General features: G+C 40.7%; 1 protein-coding gene across 1 annotated transcript in view; it reads left to right on the top strand.

Annotated features, from left to right (window-relative positions):
* DNAH6 (dynein, axonemal, heavy chain 6) overlaps positions 1 to 26,703 on the top strand; it is a 219,792-nt gene that overhangs the window by 95,078 nt on the left and 98,011 nt on the right. Inside the window, 13 exon segments of the mRNA XM_015564106.1 lie at positions 2,264 to 2,389; positions 2,473 to 2,628; positions 3,301 to 3,462; positions 8,051 to 8,188; positions 11,901 to 12,068; positions 14,660 to 14,808; positions 16,153 to 16,260; positions 18,923 to 19,478; positions 20,857 to 20,979; positions 21,881 to 22,060; positions 22,754 to 22,897; positions 24,877 to 25,098; positions 25,894 to 26,041. Of these exon segments, the coding sequence (XP_015419592.1) occupies positions 2,264 to 2,389; positions 2,473 to 2,628; positions 3,301 to 3,462; positions 8,051 to 8,188; positions 11,901 to 12,068; positions 14,660 to 14,808; positions 16,153 to 16,260; positions 18,923 to 19,478; positions 20,857 to 20,979; positions 21,881 to 22,060; positions 22,754 to 22,897; positions 24,877 to 25,098; positions 25,894 to 26,041 (2,380 nt within the window).

Genomic DNA, 26,703 nt, shown 5'->3' with positions numbered 1-26,703 from the left:
TTTTATTCTTTGTGCCTGTGTTCCGTCTTCACTTCCTATTTCTTCTTTTTACAGCAGTCCCTTTAGCATTTCTTGCATTGCTGGTTTGGTGGTAATAAACTTCCTTAGTCCTTTTTTTGTCTGTGAAGCTCCTGATTTCACCCTCAACTTCAATTGATAGCCTTGCTGGGTACAGTATTCTTGGATTCAGACCACTGCTTTGCATGATTCTGTATATTTCATTCCATTTCCTTCTGGCTTTATGTGTTTCTGTTGAGAAACCTGTTGATAGTCTGATGGGAGATCCCTTGTAGGTAACTTTCTGTCTCTCTCTGGCAGCCTTTAGGATGCTTACTTTGTCATTGGTGTTTGCCAATTTAATGATAATGTGTCTTGGTGTCAGTCTTTTTGGGTTCAACTTGTTTGGGACTCTGAGCTTCTTGAACTTGTGTGAGTTTTTTCTTCTTCCCAATATCAAGGAAGTTTTCTGTCATTATTTCTTCAAACAGGTTTTCTAGTCCTTGCTCACTTTCCTCTCCTTCTGGGACCCCTATTATGCAGATGCTATTTCATTTCATGGTGTCCAAAAGTTCCCTTAGGCCAGTGATGGCAAACCTATGACATGCGTGTCAGAGGTGACACACGAACTCATATTTTGGTTGATTTTTCTTTGTTAAATGGCATTTAAATATATAAAATAAATATCAAAAATGTAAGTCATTGTTTTTTCTATGGTTGCAAATATCAAAAATTTTTATATGTGACACGGCACCAGAGTTAAGTTAGGGTTTTTCAAAATGCTGACACAACGAGCTCAAAAGGTTCGCCATCACTGCCTTAGGCTCTCCTCCTGTTTTTAAGTTGTTTTTCCAGTTGCTGCTCTGCTTGGGTATTTTTTCCTACCTTGTTCTAGCTCACTGATGGCAGTCCTCCGCTTCTTCTAGTCTACTGTTGATACTTTCTATTGTGTTCTTTATTGCAGTGATGTCATTTTTTCATTTCTTCTTGGTTCTTCTTCATTTCCTCTTGGTTCTTACACATATTGTTGAATTTGTCTTCCAACCTTTTCAGTGTCCTTATGACCATTGCTCTGAATTCTTTCTCTGACATATTGCTTGCCTCCATTTCGTTTACTTCCTTTTCCCATGATTCCTCCTTTTCTTTCGTATGGGGGCTGTTTCTTTGTCTCCCCATGTTCACTCCTCTCAGGGTATCTGGTTATGCAGCTCTCTTTCTCCTGCATTGACTTAAAGGCACAAAATACAACACGACAAGACACAACACACAGGGCACCATGCACAAATGTATTCGTGATACCAACAACCCCAAAAACAGGTGACCGCCAGAGAAAAGAAAATTAGGAGAGAGAAAAGAATGCAAAAATGATATTGAGAAAAGGAAAAAATGTAAAAGATAAAAGAAAGAAGAAAAAAGAAGGGGGAAAAATATATGTATATGGAGAGAAAACTCAAAAAAACCAACAGCTAATCAAAAAAATGCAAACAACAAACACTCTGAGATGAATGCAAACAACAACTAATCCAAAAAATGCAAACAACAAATACCCAAACAACAAACACCCAGCTGAATCTGAGGAGGCAGAGCTCTCTCTAGGTGATCTCTGATCTTTCTGTCTATGGATTGCCTCACCAGCTGTGTTTATTTCACCAATTCCATGTGGATGTTGTTTGATTCAGCTGTTCCTTCTATCTGCTCTGTGAGAAGGTGCAGGGCTCATCTGTGTACTTGGTGCTGCTTTGTCTCCCCCTAGACAAACTTTTTTTTAAGTGCCCATGGCTGGGGAGGCTAGAGTCTTGGTGTTCATGGGTTTGCAGCTGAGGCAGCTGGTCCCTGGGCGATGTGGTTGTAGGATCCCAGGAGGTATCCGAGATCTCCCCAGTTGAAGGTAAGGCTTGGTATCCAATCACAGCCGCTGTCCCCTTCAAGATGGTGTGGTCTCTGCGGCAGAGATGGCTGCTCCAGGAGAGATTTCAGCAGCAATAGAGGCTGCCCAGCCTGGAGAACCTGGTTCGCCAATCCCCAACAGTCTTGTGGAATATAGCTATCCCTCACTCACAAATACAGACACTCCCTGCATGTCCACGCACTCTCCTTCGCTCTCTCACTCACACATTATCTTGCAATCTGCTGTCCCATAGGCCGCCATCTTGGATCCATCTCGATTCTTAAACTTAGATAGTTTTGGCAAATGTTTACTCTGAATTTAACATATGTAAACTGATTTTTAAAAGTTCATTATGATAATTTCTCTTTTAATTTTTAGAGATTAACTGACCTGGCTGCATTAGTTCGAGGCCATCTTTCTAAAATACACAGAAACATCGTAACTGCCTTAATTACTATTGATGTACATGCAAGAGACATTGTCACCGATCTTGTTCAAGCCCAGGTACCTGTTTCATTTGAGTAAAATAACATTATTTTCTGAAATTAATGTATCTAATATGCGTGTTGTTTTTATCACTTATGTAGGTAGAGGAAGTGGAGTCCTTTGACTGGCAGAGACAACTGCGCTATTATTGGGATATAGACGTAGATAACTGTGTGGCTAGAATGGCGCTCTCTCAATACACTTATGGCTATGAATATTTGGGTGCGTGCCCAAGATTAGTTATTACTCCTCTCACGGTAAGTTACTGATCACTTAGGTTAATGTTGAAACAAGAGTGCTTTATTTTATCAAAAACTAGAGGCCAAATGCACAAAATTCGTGTAAAGGGCTCGGCCCTCGCAGCCGCAGGGGCTGCTTCTGCCTCGGCCCCCGCTGCCTCAGCTTCGTCCGGAAGGTTGTCTGGTCTAATTAGCATATTATACTTTTATTATTATAGATAGCCTGGAAAAGTTTTATCTAACATTAACTCTTGAAAGGATTTGCTCTTGACTACATCTTTGTGAAGCCAAGGTTTGCATTAATTCTGTGCCTGGATCTTTCGATATATTTCAATTGCTACAAAACCTTTCACAGAAAAGAATGGCCTTCCTCCCATAGAAAGAGCAGGACTTATGATTTTGCGGCTAGAATCAGTTCCCTTCAATAACAACAGTTTATCGCTCTACCTAGTGTGGCTCAGTGGATGGAGTGTTGGCCTGGGGACTGAAGGGTCCTGGGTTTGGTTCTGGTCTAGGGCACATGCCCGGGTTGCAGGCTTGATCCCCAGTGTGGGGTGTGGGGGAGCCAGCCAATCAATTATTCTCTCATCATTGATGTTTCTCTCTCTCTTCCTCTCCCTTCCTCTCTGAAATCAATAAAAATATATCAAAATAACAATAATAATAATAACAGTTTACCAATTTCTTCAGGATCGCTGCTACCTGTGCCTCATGGGGGCTTTGCAGCTCGACCTGGGAGGTGCCCCAGCTGGTCCTGCTGGCACTGGGAAAACCGAGACTACCAAAGACCTAGCCAAAGCTCTTGCCATCCAGTGTGTGGTCTTTAACTGTTCCGATGGTTTAGACTACAAGGTACGGTCCTGGCATCTGAACCCTCACGTTAAGTGCTTCATGCAGCTTTCTCTACTTGCAACATGACATAACAAAAGAAGGAGAGAACAGAGTGATGGCAAGCAAGAGAAAATTAGTGGGCTAGGGATGGTTACAGTGGAATACGTAGAGCAAAGGAGAAGTATCACCATAAGGCAGCCTGGGTGGTCCGGGTAGAAATCAAGGCCGGTGGGGGACTTGTCAAATGCTGGTAAAATTATTTGGTTGAAATAGTTGAAGAAAATCTAGCCTCACACAGGGATGTACCCAAAAAAGAAAGGGATATTTTAATTGTTCCAGATAATTGTTGATATTCTTCTTTGAAAACACACCAAAAACTTGATAAGCAACAGTTTAAAAATGTACTCATGTCAGTAAGTAGAAAGAAGAAAGATGGGTACGTACACGATAAAACAGGGAAACCTAAGAACAAGGAATAAGCTTACAGGACGAGAAGAGCTATTCAGAGAATTGTGTATTGAAAATGAAATACATAGGAGGTGAGAATTTATCATTAGATTTTTCCAGTATGGCAGTTGTTGTTTTTGTCAGAGGCCCCCTTTACACTCTTAAAAATTATTGAATTCTCATCAGTTTTTGTTTATATATGTGGATTACATCTGTTGCTATTTATTATGTTAGAAATTAAAACTGACACATTTAAAATATTTACTTTAAAATAATGATAATAAATCTATTACATGTTAGCATAAACATATTATCTGTGAAAAATAACGATTTCCCCAAACAAAAAATTCAGGGAGAATAGTGACATTGTTTTATATTTTTGAAAATTTCTAATGTTTGGCATAATAGACGACAGCCGGATTCTCACATCTACTTCTGCAGTCAGGCTGTTGAGATATGTTATTTTGGTTGAAATAGTTGAAGAAAATCTAGCCTCACACAGGGATGTACCCAAAAAAGAAAGGGATATTTTAATTGTTCCAGATAATTGTTGATATTCTTCTTTGAAAACACACCAAAAACTTGATAAGCAACAGTTTCCTGAAGATTATTTGCAATGTGAAAATTGAAGCCATATCAATGACTTTTTCATAATCTGTAGTCTCATGAGAAAATAAGAGTAAAAAAAAGGCAAATAAGATTTTAAAATGACTATGAAAATACTTCTACCTTGCAGAGCACCCTGAAAGGAACTCTGGGACTTACAGAGTTTCCCAGACAACACTTTGGTAACTGCTTTATTAACATGTTCATTCCTAATTTGGAAAGTCACACCTCTTAAAAGGTCTAAAGCTGGGGTAGGGAACATCCGGCCCACGGGCCATATAAGGCCTTCGAAACCATTGGGTCTGGCCCTCCCAAGGCAGTAGGGGTGAATTAATTGTTTGACTAAATATAGCAGGCTAATTTTTAAGTTGGCAATTTTGAATGGTCTGCAAATGATGTTATAAATATCTAGATGGCCCATTGCAGAAAAAAGGCTCCCCATCCCTGGTCTAAAGGATCGTCCTTGTCAATATTCCAGTCAAACATGTGGCAAGAGGAAGACTTCTCACTTGCCACCCCCACCTTACCCATACCATCGGGAGGGAGGTGGCAGGCACCTCTCCCAGAAGCAGAAACAAGAGAAGGAAAAATCATCCATCAGTCTCCATGCAGAGGTGGCGGGCCATTCGACATGGCTTCCTTGGTGGGCTTTCAGAAAGCATACATGAAGGGAAAGAAAGGAGCTTCCAATATGCCTCCCACCCATTAACATTGAGTCTCCTTTAATTTTTTTTTTGTTTTTTACTTCTATTTTTTATTGAGGTATAATTGACATACAACATTATGATAGTTTCAGGTGTGCAACAGAGTGATTCGATGTATTGCAAAAACGGTGACCAAAGTCAGTGTAGTTAGCATTCATCACCAAACATGGTTACAGAATTTTTTTTCTTGATATGAGAATTTTTAAGATCTACTTTTAAACAATGAGTCTTAAAACTAGAGGAACTTTCATGTCATGATTAATCAGCATGAAAAACAAAATAAAGGCTCTTTTTTTATATGTTAAAAGTAAGTGATTCGAAGCCCTGAGAGCCACCTTGATCAAAAATCATCTTTTTTACCTCCCCGGAGTTCTGTGCTTACGTCAGCAAGTCGTCAGCAGGTGTGATGCATACCACATAAAACCATTCTGATGGAGAAAAGTTTCATTCTCTTTGTCTTCTGTTGGTGCCACAGGCATTTGGTGTCATTGGTGATCTAGGCCGGGCAGTCCTTGTGACCCCTTAGCTAGTTGTGGCCACTTCCCAACTCTGATGACCAGTATTATCGTGAGCTCTGACTTAGATAAACCAACAAACAAAACACCTTCTTGATAAAAACACTCTACATACTAGGAATAGAAGATAACTTCTTCTGTCTGAAAAAAAAAGAGCATGTAAGAAAAACTCACAGCTAACATCTAATTATTGGTGAAAGACTGAATGATTTCCACCTAAAATTAAGAACAAGACAAGAATGCCTTCTCTCCTCTTTTATTCAACATCGTACTAGTGGTCCTAGGCAGGACACTAATCCCAGAAAATGAAATGAAAGGCATCTAGATTGGAAAGGAAGAAGTAAACTTGTCTCTTCTTATAAATAGCATGATCTTGTATTTTAAAAATCCTGAAGAATACACACACACACACAATTAAAACTACTAGTAAACAAATTTCAGCAAGATTGCAGGATACAAGACCAATATACAGAAATCAATTTAATTCCATGTAAAATAGCAACAAACAATCCAAAAAGAATATTAAGAAAACAATTCCATTAAAATAGCATCAAAAGAATGAATTACTTAGAACTATATTTAACAAAAGATCAAACTTATACTCTGAAAACTACAAAGATGTAGGGCCCCTCAGTTATGGGAAAGACATCAGTAAAATATTAATATGTAAAACAGCACCTCCCCAAAGTATGTTACTTAGAATCCTACTACAGCATATGCAGAAAAACACACGAAAAATCTGTGTTCTGCCTCATTTCCCTTCTAGATTTTCACATCACAAAGTAGCATGCTAACTATGTTATCAAGTCCCACAATTAGGAAGGAATCTGTTTAGCTTTATTTAATTCAGCAAATCCTAAATGTTTTGACCATGGATGCCTTTTGGTCACTAACAGAGCTAATATTCTCACTTTTTCTAAAAGTTGAAAGAAATTAAACAGAACCTAAATAAATGGAAACATATCCCACTTTAATGAATTAGAAAACTTCATGTTACTAATATGGCAATTCTCCCCAAATAGATCTACAGATTTAATGCAATCTCTATCAAAATCCCAGCTGGCTTCTTTGCAGAAATGGACAAGCTTATCCTAAAATGTAGTGTATGGAAATTTAGGGGATCCAAAATAGCCAAAGCAACCTTGGAGAGGGAGAAGGCAAAGTTGGTGAACTCACATTTCCCAATTTCAAAACTTTCTACAAAGCTACTGAGCAATCAGGGCAGTGTGGTCACTGGCTGGCAAGAGGATAGATAACGGGATCAATAGAATAGAATTAAGAGTTTGGAAATAAGCCTCTCATAGTAAATTGATTTTTTACAAGAGTGAGAAGATAATTTGATGGTCAGTAGTCTTTTCAACAAATAATGCAAAAAAATGAAGTTGAACCCCTTTCTCACCCTAGATATAAAAACTAACTCAAAATGAATCAAAGACTAAGTGTGTAACAGCTAAAAGAATGAAACTCTTAGAAGACAACATAGGTGTAAATCTCTGTGACCTTGGATCATGCAATGGCTTCTTAGCTATGACACAAGAAATATAACTAAAAGAAAAAATTGGATAGAACAGACATTATCATCAAAATTTAAACCTTTTGTGTTTCAAAGGATAGCATCAAGAATGTGGAAATTCAACCCACAAAATAGGAGAAAATTTTTTACAAATCATGTATCCGATAGGAGGCGTGAATCTAGTACATATAAAGAACTATTACAGCTCCATTATAAAAAGGCAGGTAATCTAATTTCACAGTGGACAAGAAGTCGAATAGACAGTTCTCCAAAGAAGATAGACAAATGACCAGTAAACACAGGAAAAGATTATCAACATCACCGGCCATTGGGGAACAGATCAAATTAATATTACAATGACACGCCTCATCACAACCACTAGGACAGCTTAATCAGAGACAGACAATTACAAGTGTTAGCTGGGACGTGGAGAGACTAGAACCCTCAGACACTGCTGCTGGGGTTGCGAAATGCTGTGGAAAACAGTTCAGTGGTCCCTCAAATGTGAAACAGAGTTACTGTAGTACGTAGCAATTCCAGTCCTTGGTATGATCACTGCCAAGAGAAAGGAGGAAGAGGGAGAGACAGAGAGAAATATCGATGTGAGAGAGACACATCGATTGGTTGCCTCCTGCACACACCACGACCAGGGCCAAGGAACCTGAAATGGAGGTTCGTGCCCTTGATCAGAATCGGACCGGGGACAGTTCAGTCCACGGGCTGAGGCTCTATCCACTGAGCCAAACAGACTAGGGCTCAACATTGAACTTTTGAAGGATTCCCCCTTTGTTACACAAGGTTGAACAGAGTTATTTTGATTTCAGATGATGGGACGCTTCTTCAGCGGTCTGGCCCAGTCAGGGGCCTGGTGCTGCTTTGATGAATTTAACCGAATTGACATTGAAGTTTTGTCAGTGATCGCTCAGCAGCTCATTACCATTCGGAATGCCAAAGCTGCCAAGGTAAGGCTGGGCAACTCCCCCCAAGGCAGCATCTCTAGTTTGTAATTAACCAACAGCCCTTTGCCTCTTAGGCAGGAGAGTGCTAACTTGCGCCTGCCTGTTGCATGTTTGCAGTGTAATGGGTAAGTGCTACAGCGACATGACTTGGCTGGGAGAATTCATTCCTCACGCAGGCAACACAGAAACAGGCGTATGTCAGACACTGTGCTGCCCTTGTGGAACTGTGTTCGTCTTCTCACCCCCAACACACACACACACACACACACACACACACACACACACACCTCCTACTTTCTTCCTCGCTTTTCTTGTTCTTGCCTTGGACATTTACTTCTCTGCCAGGTTTCTCAACACTGCTGCTTCTGGGCTCCACTGCCTTCATAATGGCCCCAAGGCTCAGCCCACTGCTGGTAGAAGGATGCGAGAGGAGTCCTGGGCAATCTAGTGGGGCTCGGCTCCCCAGCATCCACTGGACAGAAGCCAAGAGTGTGGCCCATATGAGCATGTGCCTGGAAATGGGGTTTATGTTGGGAAGCTGACTGCCGTGAAGTGTGGGCCAAGTTCCGTAGTGCTCTGTGTTGACTTTCTGAGACAGGCATGCGATCACCAAAGGGCAGGCTGATGTTCAGACTGGATAAGCCAGAACAGTCTGGCCAGTTCTGTAAGTAGCTGCTACCCCAAGTCCTTAGAGGGTCCCCCTCCACTAATTTGGCCCCTTCGCAGGGAGCCCTTATGTCGTCAGGACTCAGCCGTAGGATTCATGCTGACGTAGCACGGGGGCCTCTGGATGCAGCTGTAGCTCCAAGGGGCCATTCTTACCAGAAGGTGCCCTGCTAAAGAGCTCTTAGATACAGTGGGGCCTTGACTTACGAGTGTCCCGACTAACGAGTTTTTTGAGATACGAGCCGTCTCTCAGCCGATTTTTTTGCTTTGAGTTGCGAGCTAAAATTCGGGTTACGAGCCAGCTTCAGATACCTCACCACTAGTGGGCGCAGTGAACATCACAGTGAACGCCACAACATCAGCCCAGCATCACGTGTCTCACTCGTTCACTTTTTGATTTGACATATGAGTAATTTGAGTTACAAGCTCCATCACAGAACGAATTAAATTCATAAGTCAAGGCCCCACTGTATTTTGATTATCACCTCTGCAAAAAAAAAAAAAAGGAAATTACAGAACAAGTAAAAAGAAAGCAGACATTGGAATTGAATGAGCTGCTAAATTGTACAAATTGTTGTACTTTACACTTATTTTACCTCCACATCAAACCTATATGAAGTACATGGCATTGCCTCAAGGTTACTTACGGGTGAAAAGGAATCAAAGAAATTTAAAAATATCTCTGGGAACAACATAGACCTAAATCCATGTGACCTTAAAGTCAGCATCCCTCCAGGTATGTTCTCCCTGCCCCTCCCCCCACCCTGATCCCCTGAGGAGGCCTGTATTGAATGCAGGGGCCTCCAGATATACCATATCTCATAAGTCATTATCACCTTGCTGAGCAGTGAAGTGAGAGCAAAGTATGGCGGGAAAGGGAGGAAGGACCAAAGAGAATGGAGGGAGAATGGAAGCCTTGCTGACTGGAGAGTAACCATGTGCGGTTACAGAAAGGTAGGAGGACGTCTGAGACTCCCCAGATCTCACCCTCAGTTTTGCCGGTGGCCAGATGAGATCGTTGGAAAGAGATGCATCCCCTGGAATAGGTGGAGAAACTAAAGCACGGAAACTTGCAAGTTTCAAAAACAGAATCAGCAATTTAGTGGCAGCAGGACTGGTCTCCAGTTGTACCATCCAGCATGTTCTGCTCCAGGATATGACACATCTCCCAGCTCCATTCCAGTCTTCCTCTATATTCTTCATGTTCTTAATAGCGCCTTCATCCAGTGACCCAGCTAGACCTGGAATTCATCTTGGATTTTTCCCATTACTGTCAACCCCAGAACTGAAGCCGTCAGTCACCAAGTCCGTTTAATTTTACCTGCTAGATGCCTCTTGTCCCTAGCGATAACCCCATAATTCTGGCTCTCATCCTCCCTCTACTAACAATTCCTTAATGGACCCCCCCCCATATGACCTCTCCACTGCTATCTTTGACCCTATCACTCTGCTCAAAATTCTTCTCTGCTTCCCCCACCCATAGGACAAAATCTAAATTCCTTAGTCTAGTGCAGTGATGATGAACCTTTTGAGCTCGGCGTGTCAGCATTTTGAAAAACCCTAACTTAACTCTGGTGCCATGTCACATATAGAAATTTTTTTATATTTGCAACCATAGTAAAACAAAGACTTATATTTTTGATATTTATTTTATATATTTAAATGCCATTTAACAAAGAAAAAATCAACCAAAAAAATGAGTACGTGTGTCACCTCTGACACGTGTGTCATAGGTTCGCCATCACTGGTCTAATGTGCAAGATCCCTGATGCTCAGGCCCTGGCCTACTAACACTTTCCTCCTAGAAGTCTACCCCTGAGCAGAGTGGATAGCTGGTCATTCCCTGAACGTAGTTTCCTGTTTCTGCGCCCTTTGACTGGAACAGCTGCCCCTGGTTGTCTATGTGAAATGCCTCTCCGCGTTCCTCATTTCCCCAGCAGACTTCCCTGCTGCTCCTCTGGGCTTTGCTCCCTGTGGCTTTACACACTCCTCCCTGTGGCTTTACACACTCCTCCCTGTGGCTTTACACACTCCTCCCTGTGGCTTTACACACTGCTCCCTGTGGCTTTACGCTTTGCTCCCTGTGGCTTTACACACTCCTCCCTGTGGCTTTACACACTGCTCCCTGTGGCTTTACACACTCCTCCCTGTGGCTTTACACACTGCTCCCTGTGGCTTTACACACTCCTACACTGTATGCTCTATTGCACAGCATGGTCACAGTTTCCAGGTTTGACTCAGCAAGTCCAAGAGCTTCTAGAGGCCTCAGGCATGAGTCTCCTTCAGCTCCCCACATCCACGCCTCACCCATTGCCTCACCTGCAACAGATGCTCAGCAGGTGTTTGCTGTTGAATGAAAGTGAAGGGATAATTCCAGTGACACTAACAGCTGGGCTTCAATCACCCAAGGATCTAACATCAGATTAGAATTTCTTAGAGAAAACCAGAAAGTGAGGGTGGAGGTGTTTAGTGGCCATTAAGTCTAAGTTGAATTGAGGAGGCTCAGCAAAAGATGTTGAGGCCTAGAAGATTGCAGGACTGGGTCAAGCAGGAAGAAACTATTGGGCAAGACAGGGGCAGGGAGGCAGAGAGCAGGAAACACTGAGCCCAGAAGAGATTGGTTGGATAGGACAGAACCGGGAGAGAAATGCCCCCTGTTATCCAACAGCAGGATTCATATTTTTTTGCGTGAATGCTCCATTACATACACTTTTTAAAATCCTCACCAGAGGATATTTTTTTTCCAGAGAGATGGAGGGAGGGGGAAAGGGGAGAGAAAGAGAAAAAAAACACATCAACATGAGAGAGACACATAGATTGGTTGCCTCCCTCACGCATCCCCACTGGGGCCTGGCAACCTGCAACTGTGGTATGAGCCCTTGACTGGGAATGGAACCCAAGACCCTTTTTCTGTGGGCCAGTGCTCTAACCACTTAACAAACCAGCCAGGGCTCCATTACACACATTTTGACTCCAGTACTAATCATGTGAAAGAGTTTACAGATGTCTGGAGAAGTGTTAACTTATCCTTTCTCTTTCCTTTAAACAGCTCTCTAGATTCATGTTTGAGGGGCGGGAAATAAAGTTGGTTATGACTTGTGCAGCCTTCATCACAATGAATCCCGGATACGCAGGCAGGACTGAATTGCCAGATAACTTGAAAGCCCTGTTCAGACCTTTTTCAATGATGGTTCCAAATTATGCCTTGATTGCAGAGGTGAGTGTCACGTTATAAACCAGGAAAAATTTAAGCTTATTTCTTTTATTTTCTATTGAAGTAGAAAGTTTTCTTTATGAATGCACCCTGGTAAATGTATCATTGCTTACTTATAAGAGTCGATATGATTATCACTTAGAATGTTTTGTTCTCTCTCTCTCTCTTTCTCTCTGTGTGTGTGTGTGTGTGTGTGTGTGTGTGTGTGTAAATGCTATATCCCTAATGCCTACAATGGTATTTGGAATATGGTAGGTCCTTAAATCGAATGAATCGATGAGTTTAATTAAGCAGTTCATTGGGGTTTATCAGTTCATCTCTAGAAATTAAAATGTCTGGAGTCATTCTAAAAATACTATATTGTTCTCACTTCTTGGGCATCTATAATAATAAAAGCATAATATGCAAATGGACCAAATAGCAGAACGACCATCCAGATGACCTTCCGGATGACCAAGCTATGACACACACTAGCACCAGGCCAGCCAAGGCAGGTGAAATGTGATTGGTCAGGGGGGCCCCGCCATCACCCCATGATTGCCCTGCAGAGGAAGGCCCAGGCCACCCTCTGCAGAGCGACCGATGGAGGGGCTCTGTGTTCGATCACTCCAAAGAGGGAGGCTCAGGCCACCGGCAGCAGGGCTATTGATTATGGGAGTGGAGGGAACTCCACAATCGCCCCACAGAGAGAGGCCCAGGCCAGCCAAGCGATCGCACCCCATGCCTGTTGCCCACAGAGGGAGGCAACCGGTGGTGGGGGTGGGGTGGCAGCGCCACACAGATGGCAAGCAATGGCAGTGGCGGGGCAGGACCAGCTGCCAGCAGCCAGGAGAAGGAAAACCCTGACAGGCCCTGATCACCAGCCAGGCCTAGGGATTCTACCGAGGGGTCCCGGATTGCGAGAGGGTGCAGGCCGGGCTGAGGGACACCCATCCCCCCGACCCCCGCACAAATTTCATGCACCGGGCCTCTACTTATTTTATGTTAGAGTCCAGGGATGTTGAGTTACAGCAATGCTGGTGAAGGGTGGAGAGTGGACATTGGTCTGTAAGTCTGTATCAGCTTAGTAAAAAATAGTCATCATTAATACATTAAATATTTGTATTGTATTTATTCTTTCGGTGTCTATCTAGGAATCTTTCAATTTAAACTGATTTTTGTTTCTTCATACTAGCTAAGAACCAATGTGAATTCTTGGCACTTTTTGCAAAGTGATCATTTATATATAGTAAAGCGCACAGATCGTAGGAGTACAACTCAGAGAACTCTTACACATGGATTCACTGGTGTGACCATCCAGACCAAAATGTGGGACATTTTCAGGACTCCTTGTGCCCCTTGTGCTCAGCACTGCAGTTCATGACAAGGAACTCCACCCCATGTAGAAGTTTCCCAGAAAGCACAGTTTACTCCTGTGGCTAACAATTCTTTTGATAACAGCTCATTTAAAATATTTCTTTATATGAAGTAAAAGTAATTACCTACAAATAGAATAAACCATGCCAAATCCTATCATTAGAAAAATTACAACTTTTATTAGTATAATGCTTACATCATCACAGTTTCCAGGTTTGACTCAGCAAGTCCAGCAGCTCCTAAGAGGGCCCAGGCATGAGTCTCCTTCAGCTCTCTACATCCACGCCTAGCCCACTGCCTCACCTGCAACAGATGCTCCTGAGGTCATGGTGGGGTGGAAGACTGTTAAGGGAGGACATATCTTCACTAGACCCCCTGTGGACAGGGACAATGAATGACTTGCTCATTGTCCAGTGATGGTAGGAAAGAAACCAGTTTTGGAACTCAATCCACCATTTTGTTCACATCTCATGTTTCATCCTATTGATTTTCAGTAATTAATTGAAGACATTTAAAAAACCCAGTCTACTGAGTGCTATTCCTATCGTTATAGATTGAGTGGGTCAGGATCTGTCATCAGTAAATGTTCTTAATTGGCTGCAGTGTGCAGAGCTCTGTGCTCATAGGAAGCTAGACTGAGCAAAACAGGCACCAGTAAGAAATCTCTGCATCATCCTAATTCCAATTCCAAGGCCAGCACCAGTGATTCGGGTAGATTGTGGATTGGAGGAAGGGTCCAACCCCCCTCCACTGTTGTTATGGATTTATTAGCCACGGCTGCAGAACCTTGTCCCAGGCAAGACAGCCTCCTAGGGCAGGGGAGAGGCTGCAGGTCTTGTGAGCTTTCCCTAGACTCCCAGGGAGCCTACACATTCGGATGTGAGAGGTTCAAGTCTTGCTTTTGTACTCAGGTCTTATACCACCATCCAGCCTCCATGATGTGAACATTTGCAAGCTGTGGGCTCTCCACTCTTTGAATCAAATGTCACTAAGGCCACATTTCCATCAATAGAAAGGAAGCAGAATCAGGGCTCAGGTCTCCCCATACAGTGTCCCACCTTCTACCTCCTTGTGGCATAGAAAACCCTTTTCCCCTCAATCGTTTTACATTTCTTGGTTAAATGATGTGACAACTTGGAGAGCTGTGGTGTCTAATGTAGATTTTGAAGACATTGGTACTATGCTGACATATTTTTGTCAATATAATGTAATAACATGATGTAATACTTTTTTTCTAGGTAATTCTATATTCTGAGGGATTTGAATCCAGTAAAATATTAGCAAGAAAAATGACTCAGATGTATAAGCTTTGCAGTGAACAGCTCTCTCAGCAAGATCACTATGACTTCGGCATGAGAGCCGTGAAGTCCGTGCTGGTCATGGCTGGGTAAGAAACCAAGGTGGCCAACAGCGAAACGTCAGAACATGCCATCATGCGCATCATACACAATTCACAAACAGCTCTTAAAGTTGCGCAGGAAGTGATTAATAAGTGTCAGCTGCTGCTGCTGTCTTTATTCTTACCTTAACACTCCCATTCACAGCGAAATGGGCATCTCTGCTCATCCCATGACAGTTCTTACTGTGTGTCTTACGTGGCTGCCCCCAGACCAGACCTGAATCTAGACTGGGCTTCAGAGAAATTTCATTTCCCCTGAACTTGTCACATACACTGGGCTTGAGTGTGCAAAAGCTTTTCCCAACAGAAGATTGATGACTCCACTTAAAAGGCGTACGGTTTGTTATGCATATTCAGCAATTAAGTCAGGCCTGACAAAGCCTGAAGCATTCAGAACACTTCCGTTTTAATCTATCATTCGTCCAGGCTCTTGGTCCAAGACTTCACCTCTGTCCTTACAGTATGGTCCAAGGCGGAGCTGCTTTCTAGTCTCTGAGAAAGCACGAGCCTTTTCTCTTTTCAGGCCCCAACTTCTCCTTTCAGATCTTCTTGAAACTCCTGCCTCTGGAATCCTATCTCCTCACTTGTCCTTCCTCTCAGGCCAAGACTTGCTAGTCTGGATTCTGTACCTCCAGGGCCCTTCAGCCTGGTTCCTGTATCCTTGGGTTTTCCACAAATATCTCTGCCCTTCCATAAACTTTGTCCTTTCTTTGAAAGAGTTTCAAAGAAAGAACAGAGAGTATGGAAAGATATTTGTGTTTCTCCTTTACACAGGATTGACACTTAAGGAGACTATTAAGACTACTTAGAGAAAGACTGCTAAGACCTCACCTGCAGCACAGTGAGCAAGACAGAAGAGTGAGCAATTATCTAGGATACGGTGTAGTGAGGAGAACCATAGGGCTGTGCCCAAGGTTTGCCATGAGGGGTGGAGGAACCTTCTAGAGGAGAGAGTAATTGGGTTGGGTTTCGAAGGGTAATTAAGAGCCAGCAAAGGAGCCAAGCAGGGTGTTCTGGGCTGAGGTAACAGAAAGTCACAGGATGTTAATCATCATGATACATCCAGGGGTGCATGCAGATTCAGGGAGGATTGCTGTGGGAGTTTGAGAAAAAATGTCCTTGTCATCGTCCTCAAGGCTGTGTAGCCTGTGCCTGACTCCTGCGCATGCTCTGATGGAGCTGGACATTCGGGATGAAGGGGACACGCTCCTCCCCTCTCAGCAGGCACCTGCAGTGGGGCCCCCCCTCTCCCCCCACAGCCCATGGGTTTGGAAAATCACATTCAATACTATGTTCTCACAAATGTCATCTGAATTATCCTTTTACATTTAGGTCTTTAAAAAGAGAGAACCCAGATCTAAATGAAGATGTGGTGTTGATAAGAGCACTGCGAGACTCCAACTTGCCCAAATTCTTAACAGATGACGCTATTCTGTTCAGGTAAGTTTCTAGATGTTACAGAATAAAGCATGGCTGCTGTGTAGAGGTCATGGATAGTCTCATCTGCAAGCATGTCTGTCTCTAACAGGGTAATAACTCATCGTTTCTAGAGATACTTATTGTCGTTTTAAAAAACACTAGTTTAAAATAAAGGCACTAGCCCTAGGCAGTTTGGCTCAGTGGATAGAGTGTTGGCCTGCAGACTGTAGGGTCCTCCTGGGTTTGATTCTGGTCAAGGGCATGTACCCCAGTTGCAGGCTCTGGCGCTGGTCAGGACACATGTGGGAGGCAACCAATTGATGTGTCTCTCTCACATCGATGTTTCTCTGTCTCTCCAAAAATCAATGGAAAAAGACCCTCGGGTGAGGGTTAACCCAAATAAATAAATAAATAATAAAATAAAATAAAGGCACTAAAATTTTATTAGCCATCCAGTTTATTTGTGTTTTTTCCCAAAATATTGATCATCAGGCTGTGTGCTATATAAATTAGTATTGGTTATGAGTTCCTGACCTAAGAAATTTCCCATCGCCCCCTCCAAGAAATCAGATTTGAGCTTAACGTAAATGTGATTGCTTTTATCTATGTATTTCTACTTCTATTAAGTAGTTTTATGTTTATCTAAGACATACATGTAGTAGTTTTCAAAATAAAATAATGTCATAAATTAGTCTCATGAAAAGCAGTGGTTCCCTGCCCTTCACCAACTTACCAAAGGCAAATCATTTTCCCATTGATTGATCGATTCATTCATTCATTTTACTGTTTCCCTTCATATTTTAGTACCATGTTTTTTACATTTCTTGATTTTTCAGTTTTAGATATTACCCATAATGCACATCCAGCTCTTCCCCTAGACCCGCCTTCTGCGTGTAGTCATATTGCAATATAACCTAAACAAAATATCTAGGATTTCAGTGCTTTATCATAGCAATGTAAACATTATCCACTGCTGAGCTATAGTTTCATTATTAAATTATCTAGCTTTTTATTTTCCCTTCATTTATTACCATCATTCTTATTTTTCATTCCTTTACTTATTTCCTATAAACTTATCATTAATTTGTCTCCAAATTTTGCCAGAGTGTAACTACCCTAAAAGCAAACAAATAAACAATTGAAATATTCTATTGAATTTGCCTCTCTGGAGCCCTCTGTCCTGCTCTAATCTGGGCTGCTTACCCATGACCCCTGGGGCACATCTCTTATCAGGGATGTCCGTTGATGACTGTGCTGGGATTTCCTTTGCCCCTGTCTTCTATCAGTGCCCCGGTTTCTCAGAACATGTCTCCTCCTTTTGGTAGGACACAATGATGAAAATGACTCTGCATTTATCTTTGCACACTTATGATATTTCTATAATTGAGATTCCAGGAAGTAAGTTTGCTAGGTCATAGGGTAAGAGGCATTTTTAATTTAGTTAGTCTATCAAGATGCCTCCAAAGACATTTTACATTTATATAAATGGTTTTATGAAAATGCCCATTTCCCTAAAGTATTTTAATGAGAGACCAAAAGTCTTTATGCATGCATTTCTTAAATTATTGGTATCATTTCTTAAGCTCATGAGTCATATATATTTATTATTCTAAGAACATTTTTTCTATTTTACTCTTTTACTTATTGATTTTGGGGGAGTCATAAATTCTATCTGGTATAAGAATTGGAAATATTTCTCCATCATTCATTCTTTAAGTTTGTATATAAAACCTTTTATCTCGCAGAAGATTTTTTTTACTTATTTTTTCCACTTTATCACCATTTTTTATAGATTTCCTATCTTTCTTAGAAAGACTTTCTTACCATAGTGGTACAAAATTCATCTCTTATATTTTTATCTAGTACTGTTGTGGTCATTTTATATTAAGGTCTTTACTGTATCTCAAATGCATTTGTGTATATAGTGTAAACTAGGTTTTAGCTTCTTTTTTACCCATAGAAACATACCACATTAACTGTTTCCCACAGAAAGTCAATTTTTCCTTTACTCCCTTTTTTACCTAGTACTAGTTTTCTATTTTTATTTCCATATTATTTTTCTGAGTATACATATACAGTTATAAGTATATATGTGTGCATCTTGGAAAAGTTAAGTTAGAAATATGATATTATAAATAATGCCCTAACTGGTTTGGCTCAGTGTATAGAGCATCAGGCTGTGGACTGAAAGGTCCCAGGTTCAATTCCAGTCAAGGGCATGTACCTTGGTTGCAGGCACATCCCCAGTAGGGGGTGTGCAGGAGGCAGCTGATCGATGTTTCTCTCTCATCGATGTTTCTAATTCTCTATCCTTCTCCCTCCTCTCTGTAAAAAATCAATAAAATATATTTTTTTAAAAAAAGAAAAGAAATAAACTTCCTTGACACTACACCATCTACTGTGGACAATACAGAAACAAGAGATATTGCTTACCTCCAAAGGCTCCCAATATACTTAAGAACATTGGTCTACAGTACAAGAAATAAGCAAAATCAAGCACAATATCAGAGAAATTATAGATTCTGGTATACAACTTAGGATATACTAATACTGTATGTGTTTAGAAGAAAAGACCAGTGAGAAAAATAAGATTCATTTTAATGTTTAATCAGTTATTTGTAACAAATATGGGGAAAACTCAATGACCAGTGGTTCCTAATTGATTTTATTTTTTAAATTTCAGTGGAATCATATCTGACCTTTTCCCTGGAGTCCAAATTCCAGAACATGATTATGGTATATTGCAGTCAACAATTATAGATGTCATGAATGGGCAAAATCTCCAACCTGAGACATGTATGGTTAAAAAGGTGATACAGTTCTATGAAACTATGCTGGTAAGGCATGGTGTGATGTTAGTTGGGCCGACCGGAGGTGGCAAAACCACCGTTTATCGAATACTTGCAGAAACTTTAGGGAATTTGAGAAAAATTGGTGCAGACAATCCCTTTTACCAACCAGTTAAAACATATGTTCTTAATCCTAAATCAATTACAATGGGTGAGTTATATGGCGAAGTAAATACTGTAACCTTGGAGTGGAAAGATGGTTTGATGGCACTGAGTGTCCGAGCAGCTGTGCAAGACACTTCAGAAGACCATAAGTGGATCATCAGTGATGGGCCGGTGGATGCTCTTTGGATTGAAAACATGAATACAGTGTTGGATGATAACAAGATGCTTTGCCTGGCTAACAGCGAGAGGATTAAACTCACACCGCAAGTCCACATGCTTTTTGAGGTAAATATGTTATCGAGAAGTTGGGGTATTCCTTTCCCCATTGTGTGCTGGGGGCAGAGTCCTCACAATATCTCCAGAAAAAAAGAATTTTCTGAGACTCGTGCAAGAGAATTACATCCTTGGGTTTCCAAAGTCCCATTTCCCTAAATCCAGTTATAGAAGAAGTGTGGAAGCAAAGCCAGCATCCAGAGTTTCCATTCCATGTTGCAGCCGGGTCCAGTTCATCATCAGGCGAGTGACAGTCCATTAGTCCCTTGTGTGTGTGTGCGGGGGGCCAGGTGGGCGAATGCAGGGGTCCCAAGAGAGCACGCCCCCTGCAACAAGATCCCAAGGGCACAAGAACAACAAGAAAGGCACAGTCCTTTGTTTAGGGAACTAAATATCCCAAATTTCGCACCCTTGAAGTGGCCACGCCCATCCTGACCAATGACCTGTTCCCAGGTGTGACTGACAGTGAGCACCTTCACTAGCCCGCCCCCCCTCCCCCAACTTTACTGGGCATGCATCTATCCTTTCTCTGTTGGGCCTCTGGGAGTGTAAATTTGTAGCTTCCTGATGAAGCTGCCCAAATGGCATGCCTATAATCTTTGGCCTTCCTTTTGCTCCTTTCCTGTTATTAATAACTAGGTTAATTACAACAGTATCAAGTATATATGCCATGCTGTGGAGTGAAGCAATCATTTGTTAGATTGGCATACCACTATACTTATTTTCTCAGGCTGATGTATCATTTACTATCTGTAAGGCCCAGCATGGTGTTTTGTTTATGTACCAAATACTTATTACAGTGTCTTTTTGTAATGCATTGTCCATCCTGACGGCCAAAGTCTCTCAAACATTCCTGTCTCTCTATAAACAAGAAGTACAATAAATTCTGGCTTCACCAGAACTTGTTTCTTTTTCTTTGGAAGTATATCATATATATAGATGAATTCGCATGATTTGAAAGGTACTTAAAGTGAATAAATTACCCCAGCGAGGTATGAATATTTGATGGAGGGTTTGAAAGAGAAATGTGGACCAATTACAGTGACAAAATATTATGGAAGATGATAGCCCTCGTGTATTCATTCATCAAACATTGATTGAATGCCTACTACATGCTAGGTGTTAGACTAGGTGTTGGTACAAGAATGAAACAAGGAAAAAGAGAAAAGAGAAGGAATTTGACAGTATCCTCTTATAATTATGGGGTTTTTCCACCTTATCCTTCACTTAACATTTCTTCCCTATATCTGATTACTTATAGCTCTCCCTCTGTTTTCCATCTAAAGCTTTTCAGCATTAAACTTTGAATTTATGATTCATTAACATTGAAGGTGCAGTAATAAGGAAATATCGTATTAGCTGTTTCCTGTTCAACTTTCTTGAATTTTAGGTGCAAGACCTAAGGGTTGCCTCTCCTGCTACAGTCAGTCGATGTGGGATGGTGTTTGTGGATCCTGAGGAACTGAGATGGATGCCTTATGTTAAAACCTGGATGATGGGTATTTCTAAAAAAGTGAGTGCAACCAGATACTCCCCAGTGTCTCCGTCTGGGAGGGCTCACACTTCCCTTGAGTGTGACCCACAGCTGGTTGAATTAGCCATTGAATTTTCAGCTACGTGGGCATTTGCACTGCATCCCCATGTTCAAGGCTCAACTGTATATATAAATCAAACCATCATGCTGTATGCCTTCAATTAATACAGTGATGTATGTCAGTATTTTCAATAAAACTGGAAAAAAAAATAAAACCAAAAAATAGTTCCTATAAACATCCATGCTCAGGTTTTTGTGTGGACTTAAGTTTTCAACTCATTTAGGTAAAGACATAGGAGCGTGATCGCTGGGTCATATGGTTAATCTAGGTTTGGCTTTGTGAAAATCCACCAGGTTGTCTCCCCCAGTGGCTGTGCCAATTTTCATCCCCCCACCAATGAATGAGCGTTCCTACTGCTCCACATCCTCACCAGGGCATGGGGGTATTGGTGTTTTAGTAGATATTTTTTAATGTTTTCTCTTATGGTTCCTCTTTTTCATATTCTTAATTGTGGGAGATATCAATATAGAAGACTGCATGAAATAGAGTGATCATAAAATAAGCACTTGTGTACCCATTACTAGAGCAACATGTAAGACATTATCAGCTACCCAAAATCTTCCCAGGTGTCCTGCGTCATAGGAGGCTTTTAAATTTTGTATTCATTTTATATCTTATATTTATACCCATTAGTCTAATAGTCACAAAATGCATTATAGGTCAGTGGGGAAAAAACAAGACATATGTACTACTATTTGTAATACTTTAAACAGTAAAATAAAATTTAAAAAAAAAGAGATGTGAACCAACCCATTTCTAAACTTAATTACATATTTCATCTTGTCGTGCTAAAATATTATTTGTTTGTTTTATTTTCAGCTGAATGAGGAAACCCAAGAATTTTTATTGAGCCTTTTCCGTTATGTTGATGATGGTTTAAATTTTATCAATAAAAAATGCTGCCAAGCGATCCCGCAAGTAAACATTAGCAAAGTGACTACACTCTGTTGCTTATTGGAGTCGTTGATATTTGAGAAAGATGGACTTAATCTCTCAATGGTATGGAAGGTTTTATTACTTCAGTAAAGCCAGAAAATGCGATAATTGTATAGCTCCTTTGCAAATAAATGACTCCAAATTTTCTGTAATATGATCAATTTTCAAGTTAACTTCTCAGGGGACTAATGACTATGCGTAGATTAATAGAAGCTAAAAGTTGGAAGGAGTGTTAGAGAGCCTATGGTTCACTCTTATACTCAGTTCTTAAATTCCCTTACAGTCTACAACATACTTCTAATATGTGTCTGTCAGCATCTGCTTAAATACCGTCATGCAGGCGTAAACAGAGTTATAATGATCAGTTGAAAAACAACCTTGAGATTTTTTTTTTTTGGACACTCCTTGCCATTCACTTTCTCATCAGAGTGTTTAACTTTGTACTACTATAAAACATCACTTTGTGAGCCATTAAATTAAATATAGGAAACATATGCTGTGCCCTTTTTATTGTTTTTCTTTATTGATTAAGGTATTACAGATGTGTCCTTATCCCCCCTTTACCCCTGTGGTGTCTGTGTCCATTGGTTAGGCTTATATGCATGCATCCAAGTCCTTTGGTTGATCTCTTTCTTAAATGTATGAGTACACACACACACACACACACATAACCCACAACAGTCTTTTGATTTTGCAGTGTAGGATTCTTTTTATGTTAACGTAAAATATTAAAAGTCTTTCTCTTTGTTCTTTCAGGAACAAACAAAACTGAACACAATGCTATGTCAGACTTTTATATTCTGTTATTTATGGTCTTTGGGTGGAAATCTAACGGAAAACTACATGGATTCTTTTGATACATTTATTAGAACACAGTTTGATGACAATCCTGATGCCAGGGTAAGAGCCAAATAAATTTAATTTTAACATATTCGTTCTAAATCATTAAAACTGAACTTCAAGACTAAAACCTTAAGAGCCTTAGTTCTACTGCAAATATAAATTCTTCACTGAAAAAAATTTCTAAAATCATTCACTTTTCTTAACCATGGATAACATTTATTGTATTAAATTTTTTAGGAGTCCTCTCCTGGCCATATGAAGAAATTAATGTATAAAACTATAAAAAATCCATACTATAAATGAATATTGAATTCCAGTTAGTAAACTTATTCTTCAGTGTTATGGTGTAGCTGTTCTGAACCTACTTTCTGTACATTCTAAGATTGAGCAAATGAATAAATGTGCTGAGGATAATGGAAACAGGTTTCTCATTGTTGGAGAAGGGATTTGCAGATATGGAATGCACACTGTGTTATTATATTGCAATCAGAGATATTTGTGCTCATGGATTCAAATATATGAATATATATGTATATATGTGTATATATATACACATATGCATATATATACATATACATATATATACACATATATATGTATATATACTATGAAATTTATGCATGTGCAATATATATATATATTTCATAGTATATATGTATATATACTATGAAATTTATGCATGTGCAATATATATATATATTGCACATGCATAAATTTCATAGTTCTGCATGCTGAGAGGAACTAGAAGCAATGACACCTCCATGGCAGTGAGCATACCCAGATCTAATTCCTAAATACTGTTCTCCACAAAAGAGAGCTGAGGCTCCTACGTGAAAACAATAGCTTATTCCAGGACTGGGGCAGGGAAAGTGCAAGTGAGACCAGAACATCCTCTTATTCAGTCAGATACTGAAGAAGTGCTCCAGGAACAGCAAGACATGGCAAAAGAACCCAGGAGCCAGTTTGGAAGGGTTCCCACTGGTCACATCTGGGCAGATTTCAGCATCAAAATAAACAATGATAGCCTTGAAAGACAAAAGATATTATGTTATCCATCAAAAGCTATTTTTCCTTAAAAATAGAATAGAAAATAGAGTGAATTGCAGATAATAGGTGTAAATATCACACATACTTGCGCACACACACATATACTAGTATGTATGTACTAGGTCACCTTGTCAAATGGATTTCTTACTGAGTCACTGTCAAATCTTGAAACACCACTGCTCTGTACAGCTACCAGAATGAACCTTCTGAAATGCAGTTGAATCCTGTCACCTACCTACTTAGAATCCATTACTGAACTCTTGCTCCAAACTCTAAAAAGTGAGGCTTTTCATAACCTGGCCCCTGTCCGTGTTCCCCAACTCATGTCTCACTGTGTGCAGTGCTCTCATCGTTCCCATATGCGTAGCACTTTCCATGGCTTCGGCCTCCTGACCTGTTTTCTAAACCTGACTCCTGACCCCAGACGCCTTCCTTCCCCACTCCCACCCCCACCCCCCACCCCCATTCCTTCTCTGCCCATCTGACTCTTGCTTGTCCTTCAAGTCGGAGCTGTGCCATTCCCACCTCTTAGAAACCTTCTTAAATCTTCAACCACCCTGCAAATAGAAATGAGCCATCCGTCCTCTGTGGACATACAAAAGTCCATTAGAACCCCCTTTTTCTCTGTGGGTAATAACTAATGTCCTTGTGTCCCCCATGTGAATTTCAGGGTCACTGAAGGCAGAGTCTGGGTCTCGTTCAGCACTTGACCCCAGCACCAAGCACAGTATTTGTCATAAGTAAACCCCTGAATGTTGAATTGAATTGAAAATGCTTTACCATTCTAAGATGGGGTTTTAATACAATCAGCATGTCAGATGTTTTTATGCATTGTGTTGCATGACTGTGTTTAAAGAATTAAACTCTGATAGTGAAACAACTACTTCTCTACTAAGAAAAAAGAAATCCAAATCCATTCCATTCCATGATTGCCTTTGTTTATGCATGCACATTTCCTATCGCCAATGGCTCTTAATTTGATACTTTAGCTTCCGAGTTCTGGCGATCTGTGGAGCATTTACATGGACTTCGATACCAAACGGCTGGACCCCTGGGAACGAATCATACCCTCCTTCAAGTACAGCCGAGATGTCCCATTTTTTGAAATGCTTGTGCCCACAGTTGACACAGTGCGCTTCGGGTATCTAATGGAAAAACTACTGGCGGTCAGGCACTCGGTATTATTTACTGGGACAACTGGAGTTGGCAAGGTAGGAAACCTTCCGCACACAAGGTCTCCCCCCAAAATGAGGGTGTGGTGGACCTAGAGTTCTAAGCCCCATACATAACACATTATTTCTCAAGGAAAATTGCTGTGATTACTTTTTCAGAAAGAATGTCACTGTGCTGGCTCTGTACTGACCTCGGGAATTACTCTAGTTGGCCAGTGTCTGAATAAATTCCTAATGTCAATACTGTATAGACCAGAGGATCCTGGGGACCAGTGTTTGGTGTTTGGGAGCTTTTATGTTGCATCCCTTGGAATTTCTGGGGCTGCCACTGCAGAGACGAGGGTGGGAACTGGCCAAGCACTTTGTGTCCCCAAATAGACTATTGATGAAGGCCAGTCTACTTCCTCCTGCCCGGTTCCTTCTACCTCACATAGCAACAACGTTTAGAAAAAGTAGAGTGTATAGGCGAGAATGCTGATTGATTGGGTGTCCACGTAAACAGAGATTCACTGTTTCCTGATAAATTATTTCTGAAAGAAGTTTGGGTCCTGTGGTTCTTGCTTTTGAATTGACTTGGATAGCAACCAAGATGTATTTTGGTTTGAAACTAAACTAAAAGCTTTTTGCTGAGATAGAGCTGATTAGAACATTTCTTGGGCTCTAGGAGATACAATTCCATGGAATCTCCAGGAAAAGAAAGACACGTTTCAATCTGGTTTTACCCTCTCTCCTTGTATCCTATTCCTTACTCATCGTAATGAATTACTACCGATAAAGACAATTGAAAGTTATTATATTGAATGTGACATCATTAACGTTTGTTTGAATTTAAAGTCTGTTATTGCAAAAGGATTGCTAAATAGAATTCAAGAATCAGCTGGCTATGTTCCTGTTTATCTAAATTTTTCTGCTCAAACTTCATCTGCAAGAACACAAGAGATCATTGAATCAAAACTGGAAAGGAAAAGAAAAAATATTCTAGGTAAGAATTATCATTTTCATTTGTCTCACGCAAATTAAGTTAATAAGTAACAAAAACAGGGCATGTAATAAAATTACAATTGGATATTTTCTTCGCTTAATTTAATTGTTAATATGATTTTGTTAATGGCATTCTTTCCTGTGCTAACATATCTAGATATCTTACTGTTAACAAGCATGATAGTTTACTTCTATCATCATCTTCAACTCACATCTTCAGTCTCTGCCTCTCCCTGGCTCTTCCCCTCTCTACTCATGCTCTGCTTTTAAACCTGCACTAATGCCCCTTTATTTTTTTTTATTCGTGTGTGTATTATTTATTTATTTAATAACTAGAGTCCTGGAGCATGAAATTCGTGCACCTGGGGATGGGGGACTGTCCCTCAACCCAGCCTGCATCCTCTCCAATCTGGGACCCCTCAGGGGATGTCCGACTGCCCTATGGGATCAGGCCTAAACCAGCAATCGGACATCCCTCTCGCAATCTATGTCTTTGGATCTATATTTGTTCATCAATGTATGTTGCTCATTAGATTCCACATTTGAGTGAGATTATGTGGTACTTATCTTTCTCTGACTGGCTTATTTTGCTTAGCATAATGCTCTTCAGGTCCATCCATGCTGTTGCAAATGGTAAGAGTTCCTTTCTTTTTACAGCAGTTT

This window comes from Myotis davidii, unplaced genomic scaffold, assembly GCF_000327345.1.
Source record: "Myotis davidii unplaced genomic scaffold, ASM32734v1 scaffold339, whole genome shotgun sequence".
Taxonomy (NCBI): domain Eukaryota; kingdom Metazoa; phylum Chordata; class Mammalia; order Chiroptera; family Vespertilionidae; genus Myotis; species Myotis davidii.
Note: the sequence above shows the minus strand (reverse complement) of the source record. Positions and strands in the feature narration are given on the sequence as shown.